At 53.0% G+C, this 16491-nt stretch overlaps 1 protein-coding gene across 4 annotated transcripts in view; it reads left to right on the top strand.

Annotated features, from left to right (window-relative positions):
• Nucleotides 1–16205, top strand: part of ATP1A2 (ATPase Na+/K+ transporting subunit alpha 2) — a 29717-nt gene extending 13512 nt beyond the window's left edge. Inside the window, exons 9-24 of one of the 4 annotated variants that reach the window (XR_014842852.1) lie at nucleotides 643–841; nucleotides 989–1098; nucleotides 1238–1372; nucleotides 2090–2279; nucleotides 2395–2570; nucleotides 6414–6550; nucleotides 6993–7143; nucleotides 7231–7399; nucleotides 7609–7763; nucleotides 8032–8155; nucleotides 8362–8507; nucleotides 8727–9560; nucleotides 12390–12491; nucleotides 12590–12681; nucleotides 13939–13989; nucleotides 14681–16205. Coding sequence is in view for 2 of the 4 variants with exons in the window: in XM_085020888.1 (XP_084877014.1) it covers nucleotides 643–841; nucleotides 989–1098; nucleotides 1238–1372; nucleotides 2090–2279; nucleotides 2395–2570; nucleotides 6414–6550; nucleotides 6993–7143; nucleotides 7231–7399; nucleotides 7609–7763; nucleotides 8032–8155; nucleotides 8362–8507; nucleotides 8727–8857; nucleotides 12390–12491; nucleotides 12590–12681; nucleotides 13939–13967 (2046 nt within the window). In the remaining 2 variants the exon portion in view is untranslated. 4 annotated transcript variants of the gene reach the window in all.
• Nucleotides 16206–16491: the final 286 nt, after the last annotated feature.

The following is a 16491-nucleotide window of genomic DNA, read 5'->3' as shown; positions in this document are numbered from 1 at the left end:
GCCTTAGCACTCAGTTTCTCTCCCAGAGCTTGTCCTTTTCTCAAACCCCTTATACTCGTCATCGTCCTCTGCAGTATGGAGCCCATCCTGGCCAACCGTCCCATAAAGATTCTCTCAAAGGTCACCGGTGACTGACTAGCAAATCCAGTGACATTTGCTCAGCTCCCATCCTTAACCCTGCCGCTGAAATGGATACTGCTGTCCACCCGCATAGCATTCCCTCTTTCGTTGATGACAGTGACACGTCATCCCTGTTCTCCTCTCCTCGTCCCTTGCAATATCTCCTCCTCCCCACCCCCACGGGTCCTCAGGCCTCAGTGCTCTGCTCCGCCCCTGATGCCCCCCAGTCTCTGGTGCCTGTTCTGTGATGATGGCTCTCACACACCTATACCCTGTTCTATTCTGGCCCTCTCTGGAGCGCTGGCCAAATATCTTCCACTCCCTCCTGGAGTGTTTCACCTAAATATACACTCATGACCTCAGTTCAGCATGTCTAAAATGGAACACATTCAGGACTTAACCTAGGTCCCTCGCAAGGTTGGTGGAGTTGGATCAAAGGAAGGGATAGAGCCAGGGTCTGGGGTAAGGTCATGGGCATCTCTAGCTCCAGGCTGAGCCCTTTTTATTGCTCTCTCTCACCAGGTGTGTTTGACCCTGACGGCCAAGCGCATGGCTCGGAAGAACTGCCTGGTGAAGAACCTGGAGGCGGTGGAGACGCTGGGCTCCACCTCCACCATCTGTTCAGACAAGACGGGCACCCTCACCCAGAACCGCATGACCGTCGCCCATATGTGGTTTGACAACCAGATCCATGAGGCTGACACCACGGAAGATCAGTCTGGTGACTGGGCACTCCATCTGGAGGGGTGGAGGGGATGGGAGGAAGTTCAGGGCACTGGGATGGCAGGGAGGATGGGCCGAGATATGGGCTCTAAAGGTGGGGGCCAAGCTCCTCAAAAGCAATAGAGGCTCCCTCCCTTCCTCCCAGGGGCTACGTTTGACAAACGATCCCCTACGTGGACGGCCCTGTCCCGGATTGCTGGTCTCTGCAACCGTGCTGTCTTCAAGGCTGGGCAGGAGAACATCTCTGTGTCTAAGGTAGGGGTCAGGGGTCTCCACAGTCTGCCCATTTTGCTGATGCCCAGCTTCCCCTCTCGCACCCTGTGGCTGCCTCAGGGGCATCATGCCCTCCCTCCTTGGTTCTCCACCGTGACATGGAATTCTCCTCTGGTGGCAGCGGGATACAGCCGGTGATGCCTCCGAGTCAGCTCTGCTCAAGTGCATTGAACTGTCCTGTGGGTCCGTGAGGAAGATGAGGGATAGAAACCCCAAGGTGGCAGAGATCCCTTTCAACTCAACCAACAAGTATCAGGTCTGGTTGGGGAGCTGGGTCGGGGGAAGAGGGAGGGAGGGACGGAAGTGAGGGGCGCGCAAAGTCAAAGGGGAATCCACAGGAGGAGATGGGGCATCTGAGCATCACGTCTTCTTACCCCGTCTCATCCCCCTGGGCAATGTGGGGGACCAGATGTCTGGCTTCAATGACCTCCCCCTCCAGCTCCCAAATCTTCATCCCTTTACTACAACCTGTCACCTGCTCAACTCTTCTTCCCGGGGTTCAGCATCCTCTGGCCTCAGTCCCCCAACCTTTCTGTCCCATTCAGTTGAACCATGCTTGGAAAATTTCCTCAGGGTATCTCCTAGCCTGAGGCCATCAGTTAAATGCCAAGAACACAGCTACGTCCTGTAAAAGCCATAGGGGTAAAGCCCCCGAGAGGCCAGTATGGTGAAGGGGTGCGCTGATGACCCCTGGCCCCCAGCACGGTGCCTGTCCTAACTGATCCGAGTAAATATTTGTTAAGTGAATGAATGTCCTGTGGGAAGGTGACTCTCAGGTTACAGGGTTAGGACTATGAGGTCCAAACACCCATCCGCAGGTGGAGATTCTCCCTGTGTTGACAATGGTTGATGGATCAGGGGTTACTTTATTAAGGGAGTTTTCCTTACCAGCCTCTGCTCTGTCCCAGGCCCCATGCTGGGCACCTACCAAGACAAGTGTGGCCCCCTCTGTAACTTCCCGTCCTCTCTCCAGCTGTCCATCCACGAGCGAGAAGACAACCCCCAGAGCCATGTGCTGGTGATGAAGGGGGCCCCCGAGCGCATCCTGGACCGGTGCTCCTCCATCTTGGTGCAGGGCAAAGAGATCCCTCTGGACAAGGAGATGCAGGACGCCTTCCAGAACGCCTACCTGGAGCTGGGAGGACTGGGCGAGCGTGTGCTGGGTGAGGGGCCAGAATCAGGGAGCGAGGCTAAGAAAGGGTTCCCTGGGATGAGGGGCTCTGGGGACATCTAGGTAACCACCTGCCTCCTCTCACTCCTCCCTTCTGCACCCTTCAGGTTTCTGTCAATTGAATCTGCCCTCTGGAAAGTTTCCTCGGGGCTTCAAATTCGACACAGATGAGCTGAACTTTCCCACGGAGAAGCTCTGCTTCGTGGGGCTCATGTCCATGATTGACCCTCCACGGGCTGCCGTGCCGGATGCTGTGGGCAAGTGCCGGAGTGCAGGCATCAAGGTACCAACCTCCCTTTCCAACCTTCCATCCTCTCTCCTCCCAAACACCGAAGGTCAAGGGGCTGCAGAGCCTGCTGCCCTGAGGAGACCTGGGCCACAGGTCTCCTCCATCCCACTAACTGAGAAGAGAAGCCATCCATCTCCCAAGGAAAGCTGGCCCCTGCCTTGGACTCTCACCCTTGTGCCTTTTGCTCAGAGTGACCAGTCTCTCAGGCCCAGCCTCTCTCTCCAGGGAACAGCTCATGCCATTCAGATGTCAGGCACCTCTGTCTTGAGATCTGGTTGCCCTCCCCTTCCCAGCTGCTGCTCACCCTCTAGCCGTTTGGGATGAGATCAGCAGGCTCTCCATCTCCCATAGCCCCATAGACCAGCCCCAATCCTCATCCCACCAAACACATCACTCCAGGTTCTCTGGGCCCACCGCGATTGCCTCTCAACGACTGCTCTCTCCTTTGGGCTACATTCATTCTTCATCCAACAAATATGTATGCCTTCCAAGCCCTGTTCAAGGTGCTGGAGTTCAACACACAAACAATGATGCCTCCCATCTTGGTTATTTTCCTGTTCTCAAGATGCAGCTCCTTAGCACTCTTAACTGGTCCAGTTACCAATTCTGGTGCCATCATGTGTCCCTCCTTTTTCAACACCACCTGCCAGCAAATCAGTTCAGCTCAATCTGTCTCCTGCACTGGGGATGCAAAGATGAACATGACATAGTGCCTGGCCCCGGAGCTCACGATCTCTCGGCGGGGGCGGTGGGGGGGGGGGAACAAATGCCTTTACATGAATCACAGCACAGTTTTAAGAGCTAGGGTTGTGGAGCACCTGCTATAGGTCAGGCACGCTAATAATAAAAGGAGCCCCTTGTGTCGTGAGGCTTTACATGCATCAGGCACTATGCATCAGGTAAACACCAGACCTGTAGGATCTCATTTGATCTTCACAACAACCCTACAGGTAAGCACTAGTATTTTTCCCTTTTTTACATAGAAGGAACCACCTGAGGCTCTAAGTAACATGCCCAAGGCCAGAGAGCTCGTAAGTGGTAGAGCTGGGACTTGAACCAAGGCATTTGCTATTTCTTAACCATCACACCAGAGGGCTTGAAGGTATATATGTGTGTGTGTGTGTATATATATATATATATATATATATATATGAGTTCTGAACCCCCCCAACCACTGTCCCTTAAGGTAGGCATCATTACCCCCATTTAAAAATAAAACAAGCTGAGACTCAGAGTGGGCAAGCAGCCTTCCCAAAATAAAACTGCTAGTAAGAAGGAGACTGGCTTTAGGAAGCACGGCCAACTCATCCGGAAAGCCCATGCTCCCCTTCTCTCCAGGCAGCCTGTTGCCGTGATCAGATCTGTCACCGAGGCTGGGGAAAGCATGTCCACAGGAACTCAAAGTGGCAGGGAGGCAGTTAAGTCCACCTCGGTGAACTGGACAATGTTTTATAGAGGGCACGATATTTGATCTGGGCCTCGAAGGGTGAAAAGCATTTTGTGAGGCAGGGAGGGAGCGGAAGGCACGTCAAGAGCAGGGAACAGTGTGTACCCTGCTGTGGCTGGACTGTACCGGGTGGGGGGGAGGTTGCGGTGGGAGGTGGCCAAGGAGCCCTGGGGATTGAGACCGGAACACTGGGCCAGGGCCAGCTGGAAGGACTTTGCCTAAATGCCAGACTTGGACTTTATCCTGTGAGCCACAGACAGCCACAGGTGGCACAGGGCAGAACAAGCTGTTAAGAGGCTACCTGGATGGAGGAGGGACTGGATTTGAAGAACTGCATTCGGGGGACAGTGGGAGAGGCCATCGCAATAGTCCAGGCCAGGTGATGATCCGAACCAGGGCAGCGACAAAGGGAGTGGAGTAGTTACGCTTGAGAGATGTTTTAAGAACTCGGTGATCAAAGTGGATACGGGAGGCAAGGAGGATCCAGGAGGCAAAGGGACGGAATGAACAGAGGGATGGCATCTAAGGTGGGGAGCAGAGGTTCGGGCTCAGCGAGGATGGTGGGGGTGGAGCGTTCAAGTTGGATTTGACCTGAGGCTGGAAGCATCTGTGACACCCAGCAGGAGATGTTTCAGGGTAGGTGGGAATACGGTTGAGAACTCAAGAAAGAGGGCCAGGACTAGAGCAGTCAGTCTCATTTGCACATGAGCACAAGTTAAAGACATGCTAGAATGCTGGATTCTATTGCTCAGGAAAGAGCAGGAGTGGGAATGAAACCCCAGCCACACCAACAAGAGGGACAGGAGAAAAAGAGGAGTCAGTGAAGGATGGGAGGGCGGTAAGTGACAGGTGACCCTGAGTGATGTCCACCTAATGCCACTCACTCTACATGATGACCGGAGGGCAGGACTCGCTGTCACCATCATGTTGAGACTCAGCGAAGGCTCTTGGGAAGGTCTATATTTGACCTTAGGTCCACCAGCTGACACCAAAGCCGCCTCCTCACTCCACTCGGTCGCCACCCCAGGAAGGGTGGGAAAAAGCATGAGAAGGGATGGAGGGGACCCAGGGATGAAGGGGTCCATGAAAGCCACGGGAGGACAGGGCTTCAAGGAGGGGGTGGGGAGCAGTGCCAAATTCTACAGAGGGTCGAGTAGGGTGGGAACCTCAAAGATGCTTTTGTCTTTCAGTTGGGAGGTGTCTGTGGCCTTAAGGGATGGAAGAGAAGGCAGTAGGGACTTCCTTCTCAGTATCCATGGGACGCGCCCCAAAAACCTCCCCATGCAAATGCTATCCTCAGCCAGCTCTGACCTTATGTTCATAAAAGCCTCTTGACCAGCTTCTCAGATGCTAACCCTCCCCCCAATTCAACTCTACACATTCTGCAACAGCGATGGACCACATCATGGTTCAGGCAGGAGTCGCCTTTCTCACATGGCACAGGGACGTCAGAGACAGAGGAGCAGGTGGTGGAAGGCAGTTAGAACGCCAGCAGCTATCACCTTAGGCACCAAGAAAACCGGGTTTGTTCTGGCTCCCTGGGACCTGGAGCAAATCCTGGGTCCTCTTGAAGCCTTTGTTTCCCCATTGGTGAAATGAAGGAGCTGCTAAGAGTCTTTCCAGCTCTGACAGCCTCGTACCCCATGAACTCTAAACTCCTAAACAATCCTAGAGTCTTCCCTTCCAAGGGACCCTCACTAACTTGTTACTCTGGCAGAGGCTTTCCTCCATTCAGGCTAGCTGTCTCTGATCTCCTGAACATAGCTTGTGTCTCTTGGAGTTGCCTGGTGGTGCGTCAGGTTAAGGATCTGGCCTTGTCACTGCAGCAGCTCCAGTCACTGCTGTGGGCAGGTTCAGTCTCTGGCCTGGGAACTTCTGCACACGGAGAGGGCAGCCAAAAAAAAAAAAAAAAAAAAAAAACTTGTTGTCCTGTCAGCCACCTTCTCTCCCCCCTCCCCCGAACACACAATTCCATTATTTTGGCTGGGATCTACCGGCCCCACCATCTAGTGGTCTAGCTCTTACGACTCTGGGAAAGGAATACAAGGAGCAAAAAACCTTGGAGTTCCCATCGCAGCTCAGGGAAAAGGAATCTGACTAGTATCCATGAGGATGCAGGTTCGAGCCCTGGCCTCACTCAGTGGGTTAGGGATCTGGCGTTGCCATGAACTGTGGTGTAGGTTGCAGACACGGGCTCAGGTCTGGCATTGCTGTGGCTGTGGTGTATGCTGGTGGCTACAGCTCTGATTCAACCCCTAGCCTGGGAACCTCCATATGCTGCGGGTGCGGCCCTAAAGAGACACCAAAAAAAAAAAAAACAAAACAAAACAAAACAAAACAAAAAAAAACACCTTAATGCTGCCTTCTTTTCTCTCCTCCCTCCCTGCCAGGTGATCATGGTGACTGGGGACCACCCTATCACAGCCAAGGCCATTGCCAAAGGCGTGGGCATCATTTCAGAGGGCAATGAGACTGTGGAGGACATTGCTGCCCGGCTCAACATTCCTGTCAGCCAGGTCAACCCCAGGTGAGGCTCTGCAGGAGCCCTACCTCTTCCCCAAGGCATGTGAGAATCCCCTGTAGGGATCTGGTCCTAACCTCTGGCTCCCTAGTCCTGACATGTGGCCAGGCTGGGCCGCTGATCAGCTGTGACACCTTGGAGATGTCACTTCACTTTTTGGAGCCTCCATTTTTTCAACTACAAAATTAGGGTAGCATCTGGGCTGCCAGGTTGCTATAGGAGCGAGGCAGGTATAAAGGAAGTAGCACCTGGCCTTGCACACTGTGCTGACAACCATGGTGCTGCCACGTGGGAAGGGCTGAGCCTCACACCCTCCAATAGCAGGATGGGAAAGATGGGTCGCTGAGCGTGGTGGGAGAGGAGGATTAAAGCTGTGGCTGGGGAGTAGGGAGTCCGCAGAGGCCGTAGGAGGCTCTGGGGAATCAGCCGACTCTTCCCCTGCTTCCAGAGAAGCCAAGGCGTGTGTGGTGCACGGCTCTGACCTGAAGGACATGACGTCAGAGCAGCTGGATGAAATCCTCAAGAACCACACAGAGATCGTCTTTGCCCGGACGTCTCCTCAGCAGAAGCTCATCATCGTGGAGGGCTGTCAGAGGCAGGTGAGCAAGGGGGCGGGGCCGGGGCCGGGGTGGGGCAAGGTGTGTGCAGAGGCCGCACCCCCAGCTCTGGCTCTACCTTCTTCCCAGGGAGCCATTGTGGCGGTGACGGGGGACGGGGTGAACGACTCCCCTGCGCTGAAGAAGGCGGACATCGGCATCGCCATGGGCATTGCCGGCTCTGACGTGTCTAAGCAGGCGGCCGACATGATCCTGCTGGACGACAACTTTGCCTCCATCGTCACGGGCGTGGAGGAGGGTGAGGAGGGGTCTGAGTCGGCACATCTGCATGCCGTGCCTTTTGCCCCAACTACAGATCGACTCAGGATGTTGGGCATCCACTGCCTGCTTTTGCTGCCCTCAAACACAAAACCTCCCTCTGTCAGAAAGATGGGCGGCCACGCTTCAGGGGCTAGGGGTGGGGAGGGTCCTTCTAATCTCCCTGATGCCCTCAGAGCCTCCCCACAGGCCGCCTGATCTTTGACAACCTGAAGAAATCCATCGCCTACACCCTGACCAGCAACATCCCCGAGATCACCCCCTTCCTGCTCTTCATCATCGCCAACATCCCCCTGCCTCTGGGCACCGTGACCATCCTCTGCATTGACCTGGGCACCGACATGGTGAGGCCAGGGGTTGGAGGAGAGGGCGGGAAGGCCATCACGGGGGCACAGTGGGCAGGGATGGGCAGCAGATGGAAGGAGAGGAGCACTGGGGGTTAGGTGAGCAGGCCAAGAGGCTGGCAGAGAAGACGAGCACAAGGCCTGGAAGGGGACAAGGTCTTAGGTCTTAATAAGTGAATCGTGTCAAGACTTCTTCACTGCCGATTGTCCTCTGCTCCCATCATCTCCCGTCAAACACTCTCCTCTCCCGCACCGCCCTCTCCCTCAGGTCCCTGCCATCTCCTTGGCCTATGAGGCGGCTGAGAGCGACATCATGAAACGGCAGCCGAGGAACCCGCAGACTGACAAGCTGGTGAATGAGAGACTCATCAGCATGGCCTATGGACAGATCGGTGCGGCCACGCCCTGGGCTGAGGAGGGAACCCCAAGAAGAGGCTTCTCCCAGCTTTTGGAGGGATGATCCCCCTGCAAAATTCCAGGACAGGGGCCAACTCCCTGAAGGTCAGGGATATCTACCTCCAGCCCATAGGGGCTGGCCCCATCCCGCTCCCTTCTCTGACCCAGACCCTGCCCTCTGTCCTTTGCCTACCACCCACAGGGATGATCCAGGCACTGGGTGGCTTCTTCACCTACTTCGTGATCCTGGCAGAGAATGGCTTCCTGCCTTCACGGCTACTGGGAATCCGCCTTGATTGGGATGACCGATCCATGAATGACCTGGAGGACAGCTATGGACAGGAGTGGGTGAGTGGGGCTGTGTAAGTGCGGATGTACGCCTATGAGAGGGTGGGGCTGAACGCCTGCCAGGCGTGGTCAGTTGTGGCCAATGGGACGGGGGGGGGGGGGGGGGGGGGCTAAGGGTGGAGCAGGGCCCAGCGTTTAACATCTGCCCTGGGCCACCCCGCACTCTGATTCTTCTCTTTCCGCTCACAAACTCACCTCTCTCTGCTCGCCCTCCCTCAGACCTATGAGCAGCGGAAGGTGGTGGAGTTCACGTGCCACACGGCCTTCTTTGCCAGCATCGTGGTCGTGCAGTGGGCGGACCTCATCATCTGCAAGACCCGCCGCAACTCAGTCTTCCAGCAGGGCATGAAGTGAGCGCCGCCCACCGGCCCCGCCCACTGCACAGAGCGCGTCCCCACTCCCACCTCACCCCCAACCTAGATCTGCTAGGGTTGTAGTTGCCCAGCGGTATATCCGTATCCGTGTTGGAAGTAGATGCAAGGAGAGGAAGAAAGGCCATGACTATTTCTGATGGGTTTTAATTTTGCTCCTAAAATCTCCTTCATTATGGTCTCCTTTCATCTTCTTTCCTTTTCCTCTTCTCCCTTCCCTCTTCCTCCCTGCCTCCCTCCGTCGTGCACTTTAATGACCCCACCCTTGGCCCCACCCCCACCTTTGGCCCCGCCCTAAATACGTGGTCTCCTGTGCTCCGCTCCACCCAGGAGGTAGCTGCAGTTTGTAGCGCTTGTCTTGTGGTGATGGTGGTGGTGCAAGCTGCCCAGAGTCAAGTTCAGGGCCCTCTTATAGTGTGATTTACTGATCAGAGACATTATCAAACCTCACAATAGCTCTGCGAGGTGGATATGATTTTCATTTTACGGATAAGGGACCCCAGAAAAGGTTAAATGGCGTGCCCGAGGTCACCCAGCTGGGAATGGTTCACCCAGCCCTGTCCCCAAAGCCCAAGCTCGCGGCTACTACACGGGGGGGGCTCGCCTGTCACAGAACCTGGCACCTGGAGGGTACTCAGTGATTCGTCTGCGATTCCAGCCTGGATGGCAGTTAGTGCTGAAGGTATCGCTCCCTTTCTCTTTCTTTTCTTCTACTGCGAACAATGGGCACAATTTCCCACATGAGTTTTGTCACAACTTCTTAGTTTGAGACCAAAACAAAACAAAACAAAACAAAAAACACACACACAAAAAAAACAAAAAATGATGCCAAAACCCTGGTGAAATTGGTAGCATTTAGGATCCCAGGGAGGGAAGGAGAAATGTCTGTTAGATAAAAATGTTAGCTCGGGAGTTCCCATCGTGGCTCAATGGTCTTGAACCCGACTAGGAACCATGAGGTTGCGGGTTCGATCCCTGGCCTCGCTCAGTGGGTTAAGGATCCCATGTTGCTGTGAGCTGTGGCATAGGCCAGTGGCTACAGCTTCGATTTGGCCCTTAGTCTGGGAACTTCCATATGGCAAGAGTGCGGCCCTAAAAAGACAAAAAAAAAAAAAAAAAAAAAAAAAAAAAAACTTTGCACAAAGGAAGGCGATTCCTAAGCTAAAAACGCTAATGAGGACAAAGCAGTGAGGATCCAAGACCCTGGGTGCAGAGTGGGGCCTGCTTACCATACAGGGCAGCATGGGTAACACACAAGAGGAGAACAACCAGACTGGCTAAATCCTGTGCATCCAAGAGGCAAATGGAAAAGAAACTAAACCAAAGTCAGACTGGGACAGAGAAAGAGAACTAATACCAACAATAACCTGGCTCAAGGCAGCCTCAGCACCTTCTGCCCTGCCCCTGGGCACTCCAGACTCACAGGATCCTCTGAGATGCTATTCATATCATCCAAAAAGTGTTATGGAAATCAAGCACTTCCTCTAAGAAGGCGTCAGGCAGAAGCCTCAGTATGAAGAAGAGTGATCCATGCTAATACATGGTTATATTTGGAAGCTGTATCTATTTCTAATTTATTTTATTTTAATTTATTTTATTGTCTTTTTTTTTTTTTTTTTTTTGTCTTTTTAGAGTCACAGGGGCAGCATATGGAAGTTCTCAGGCTAGGGGTCTAATCAGAGCTGTTGCTGCTGCCACCCTACACCACAGCCACAGCAATGCCAGATCTGAGCCGTGTCTCCAACCTACACCACAGCTCACGACAACGTTGGATCCTCAACCCATTGAGCGAGGCCAGGGATCGAACCAGCAACCTCATGGTTCCTAGTCGGATTCATTTCCACTGCACCATGACGGGAGCTCCCTATTATTATTTTTGGCTGCACCCACAGCATGTGGAAGTTCCCAGGCCAGGAATCGAACCTGTGCCAGAACAGCAACCTGAGCCACAGCAGTAACAACGCTGGATCCTTAACCTGCTGAGCCACCAGGGAACCCCTATTTCTAATTAACTTTAAATGGGGAAGTATTCATTACTTGTGAACAAATGCAGCTGGAGAGGCAAAAAACAATTAAAATGTGGCCTTTATAGAAGAAAAGTAAGAAGGATCCTTAGTGAATGAAGAGTTTGGGAACCATTGGCTTAAGCCATGAAGAAGTGCAGTGCATGAGATTATAAAATACAACCAAATGTTCCCCATGTTCCAGAGCTATTATCTCCCATAGTCTTCCCAGCAATCCTAGGATATTAAGGTACAATCTCCTCCAGAGAAGGAGCATGAGGCTCAGAGAAGTCAAGAAACATACTTTCAGCCAGAAGTTGCTAAGTGGCAGAGCTGAGACTAGGCCTCACCTGTCTGTGGCCAGAGCCTCACTCTATCCTGCTCTTCAATTCTGATATAGTGAATATAGATTCAGCACTTCTTATCTAGTGAGCTTTCACTTTCTGAGTATTTTACAGAATTCCCTTTGCTTTTTAGAGCTGCACGCCACAGCATATGGAGTTTCCCAGGCTAGAGATTGAGCCACGTCTGCAACCCACCCCACAGCCCATGGCAATGCCAGATCCTTAGCCCACTGAGCAAGGCCAGGGATTGAACCTGCATCTGCATGGATACTTGTCAGGTTCATTACCACTGAGCCACAACGGGAACTCCCAGACATTCCCTTCTTTACTAAACATTCACAACCAACTACCAGGGAGGTTGTGGGAAACGCAGAGAAGGTAGGAGACGGACATTGTCCTGAACTAAAGGAACTTCCAAAGTATCTTGCTGGGGAGACACTCTCACAGGCCACGTGCCTGGAACAATAACAAGACAATAAGCTGCCTGAGGGTGGGCCTCATGTCTCCAGAAGGAAGATTGCACTGACCACAGCATCTCCAGCACAGGCTGTATCACCCAGTACATAAGAAACAATTCTCTATTTTTCTTTTTCTTTCTTTCTTTGTTTTCTTTTTCTTTTTTTCTTCTTTTTTTTCTTTTTTTTTTTTCTTTTTGTCTTTTGAGGGTCACACTTGCAACATATGGAAGTTCCCAGGCTAGGGGTCTAATTGGAGCTGTAGCCACCAGCCCTACACCATGGCCATAGCAACACGGATCAGAGCCACGTCTGCGAACTACACCACAGCTCATGGCAATGCCGGATCCTTAACCCACCGAGCGAGGCCAGGGATTGAACCTGCATCCTCATGGATACTAGGTGGGTTCATGACCTGCTGAGCCACAAAGGGAATTCTGGAAACATTTCTTTAAATGAATGAATATATGTGTTATAAACAACAACAGACGTAAAGTCAGTAAGCAGAAAATTTAGGGACAATCTTTCTTTGGTCACATTAAGCATGAGAAGAGGGTGTTTGAAGAAAGCTTGGGAAGACCGTTTATAGCCCTTCCCTGGCGATTCTTCGCTCCTCTTTCCCTTCCATCACCAGGGGTCGCCCTGGATCTCCACCCCGCCTTGCCCTCCCCTCCAAACTCGACCTACCCTCCTTTCTTTGTCTTTCCAGGAACAAGATTCTGATTTTTGGGCTCCTGGAGGAGACAGCACTGGCGGCCTTTCTGTCTTACTGCCCGGGCATGGGTGTGGCCCTCCGCATGTACCCCCTCAAGTGAGTGTCTCTTTACAAGGGCGCCCTTCTCGAATCCAAGTTCAGGTCCCTTCCAAGCAACCTCTGATGCTCCTGACTCTCTCTTCCGTTTCCTTCAGGGTCACCTGGTGGTTCTGCGCCTTCCCCTACAGCCTCCTCATCTTCATCTACGATGAGGTCCGCAAGTTGATCCTGCGACGATATCCTGGGGGTAAGCACCTCCAAGCCTCACCCCGCCACCCCCCCCCCCCGCCAAGTGCACCCCCCCCACACCAATGCCGGCCACCCTGCCGGGCTGCAAACCCCAACTCCATTCCTACTGCAGACCCTTGCTCCTTTCCCTCGGCGTCCTGGGAGCCTGCGGCCCCATGTCCCGGAACCCCTGCTTCTGCCAAACCTCTTCTCCCCACCCTCTTCCTCTGAGATTCCAGTCCCACCTAACTCGCTATCGGTCTCCGAGGCCCTCCGCCCTCCACCTGGAATCACAGACCATCAGAATCAGAAGGGCCCTCCCAGGTCATCTCGTCCCACCTCCACTTTTACAGACAAAGAGAGGGGCAGAGGTGAATTCACTCGTGTAGGGTCAGAAAGCCAGGAGCAGCCCCACTGTGCTAGAACCCAGGTCTCCTGATTCTCAGGCATCCACCAAGTGTTTATTTTCCCAAACAAAGATTTTTGATCACTTACCGGAGATTGAAGATGGATGGCCTACAAGCCAAATAGGGCACATGGGATAGTATTTGGTTTGGCTGTCCAAAACAGTGCGGATGTGTTTTTGTTTTGGTTTGGTTTTTAGTTTTGGGTTTTTTTTTTTTAACTGGCCCAATATCTACAACTTAGAGGCTCTCACCTAAAATCCACATTTCTGGCTTCTGAAAAATCACCGGAGCCATCAATCCCCTGGCCCCATTCCTGCACAGCAACCCTGGACGGCTGCCTCTTTAGAAACTCCTCTGTTACCTGCACAGCCCCTGTTGGCATTTATATTTTCACCACCAGCCCTCGCTGTGCCCACGCTCCCCTGTGCTAAAAAGAAGTCTCTGCTTTCCCCTAACCCAGGGCCCTGCTCACCGGTGTCCCCTCCCCCATTCTTTTTTTTTTAATTATTATAGTTGATTTACAATGTTCTGTCCATTTCTGCTGTACAGTGAAGTGACCCAGTCATATGCATTCTTTTTCTCATATGACCTTCCATCATGATCTATCACAAGTGATTGGATGTAGTTCCCCATGCTGTGCCATGGGCCCTCATTGCTTATCTACTCTAAATGGAACAGTTTGCATCTACTAACCCCAAACTCCTACTAACCCTCCCTTCCAATTCACCTGCTGTAGCTGCTTTCCTCAGCCCCTTCCTCAGGCTTCTGTTCCCTAGGCCTAGCCTTAACCACCCAGGCCCCTAGGACATTTGTCTCTGGCCTCCTTTTAAGCTCCCGCTGCAACCCCCACCCCTAATCTCTCTTAACAGGCTGGGTGGAGAAGGAGACATACTACTGAGCCCATTGGAAGGACGAACCAGGCACGGGAAAGATGGGGTGGCCCGGAAGTATTGGGGAGGGTGGAAGACCCTGGGGTGGTACTGGAGGTGTGGGGGAGAAGACGTGGGGAGAGAGAAGGAGGCCACACAGCAGGCAGGGTTGGGGGAGTGGGTCACTCGGCCTGAGGTGGTTGCTCAGAGGCCTAACCCAGAGCCATCAGCTTAGACACCACGTGTCAGGGGCCCCTCCCCAGACCCTGCTGCACTCTACCTCTCTGAGGAATTGAGGGGTACCCCAGCCCTCCCCAGTCCCTTCCCCCTGCCCACCTCCCACTAGAACAGATCAAGGGGAATGGCAGGAACCTGTCTAAACTGGGAGGAGGGCAACTGTCTCAGATCACCAGTGTCTCTTTAGCCCTCCAGCCTCACCCCACTTCCCACCTTCACCCCCCCCCTTTGCTTCCTACCCAACTCTGTCCCCTGCCACTCCCCCACCCCACCCCCCCACCCCACCCCCCGTGACCAGGAAATCACAAACAGTCCCTCCGGGTGAGTGCCAGGGCCTGCCGCCAGAAAGGGAAGCTGGCTGGAGAGGAAGCGCCAGAGGAGAGCTGGGTGGACAGGTGGGAGGGTGGGGTGTGGCGGAGGAGGGGGACAGGAAAGGAGAAATGACGTCAATGACAGGACGTCGGACACAGGTGTCTGGGCTCCAGCTTTGTGTCCTGCCCTTTAGAGCCCTCTGCCAGCAGACCAAATTCCCATGTCACCAGAATAGCCACAGAGGCGGGACCAGGAAGCCATCCCAGGAGCTTCACTGCGATGCTGTACCCACGTGCTCCTGGCATTTCCCACTGCCCCTTGGTTTGTGGTCTTTTGGTCCCCGAGGCCCAGGTGTCACAGACACTTTGGCTTTCTCTACCACTCGCTCTTGGTCACACCTGCCCTTTAGATCACTGTGTCCTTAGAAGTTCCAGGTAGCGCTGAGAGGGATGCTTCCAGCGCTCCCCTATCCCCTACTCCCCCCAACCTCGCTTCACGCCCTTCCAGATGAGCCTGTGTCACTCCCAGGCACTGCCAAGCAAGCCCGGGAAAAGCAGGTCCCTGGCCATCAGCTAGAATTGGGATGGAGAAGTTCTCAGAAACTTCCCCTCTTCCAGGAACATACAGAATCAGCTTAGGTCGTGGACATGGTTAGAAGCTCTGGACAATAAGAGGGAAAGAGGCGTTCCCGTCATGACTCAGTGGTTAACAAATCCAACTAGTATCCGTGAGGATGAGGGTTCGATCCCTGGCCTCGCTCAGTGGGTTAAGGATCCGGTGTTGCCGTGAGCTGTGGTGTAGGTCGCAGATGCAGCTGAGATCCCACGTTGCTGTGGTTGTGCCATAGGCCGGCAGCTGTAGCTCCAATTCAGCCCCTAGCCTGGGAACCTCCATATGCCACAAATGCAGCCCACAAAAGACAGAAATAATAATAATAACAATAAGAAGAAGGAAAGCATTAGGAGACCTGCCCTTGACCTCTCAGAGGGCAGGGCTGTTCCTCCCAAGCAAACACCCTTCCCGATAATGATCACAGTGCCCACTTCCCCTGAGGTTCCTGCAGGAAGATGTTTTTCCTTCCAGAGCTCGCTCCCCATCTGCACCTTGCTCTGCAGGCAGCTCTGCCCATTCTCTAAGCCCGGCTTAGAAGGCGTTGGGACTGTCCTGTAGCAAGACACCTAGATGAACCAAGCAAGGGAGAGGGACCCCTAAGGAAAATGGAAGACCGAAGGGAGAAAGGAAGGAAGCACAAAAGACAAACATCAGGCCCCTAAACAACCTCCCAAGGGCTCTTACTTCATTGCACTGGAATTCTGCTTTATCAGAAGTGCCTTGAAATAATGCGTCGTTGCCTTGGGCTTGGAAAACGAAATGGGAAACCATTTTACATGGGGCCCGATTCATTTGAGATTTATTGACCGTGAACAAAAGTTTATCTTTACACAATCAATAAAAATGGCATTTGTTTAGTAAATTAAGAGTATCAACAATATTGCTAGGGGTGGCATATGTAGTCTCTTAAATGATACTTTTTGGGCACTTTAGGACTATCCATTTAGAAATAGTGAATGCATGGGCTAGTTATCATCAGTTCTTATGTATTTGTTAGATAAACATCTGCAAGGCCTTTACTTGGCGACCTTTTGTAAGACATTAGTCTGAGACACTATGTATGTACTTGAAAATAATAAAGTTGCATTTCTTTATGAAAGAAGAAATCCCTTTCATGATTTAGATTTCTCTACTTAATACTTGCCTCCCTCCCACATCATGGTATTGAAACGTGTGCTATGGTAAGATCTGCCTTGTAGAGGAAGCAATAAAGAGAAGGCAGGAGAGGAGCTCCCACTGGGGCCCAAGCGAATTGGTGGTGTCTCTGCAGCACCAGGACACAGGTTTGATCCCCAGCCCGGCAGAGTGGGTTAAAGGATCTAGAGTTGCCACAGCTGCCACATAGGCCGCAACTGTGGTTTGGATCTGATCCCTGGCCTGGGAACTCCATAT

This window comes from Sus scrofa, chromosome 4 (genome assembly GCF_054392235.1).
Source record: "Sus scrofa isolate SSC_HxYL_T2T_F1_AM1 chromosome 4, Sscrofa_HxYL_maternal_Yorkshire_Landrace_v2.0, whole genome shotgun sequence".
Lineage (NCBI taxonomy): Eukaryota > Metazoa > Chordata > Mammalia > Artiodactyla > Suidae > Sus > Sus scrofa.
Note: the sequence above shows the minus strand (reverse complement) of the source record. Positions and strands in the feature narration are given on the sequence as shown.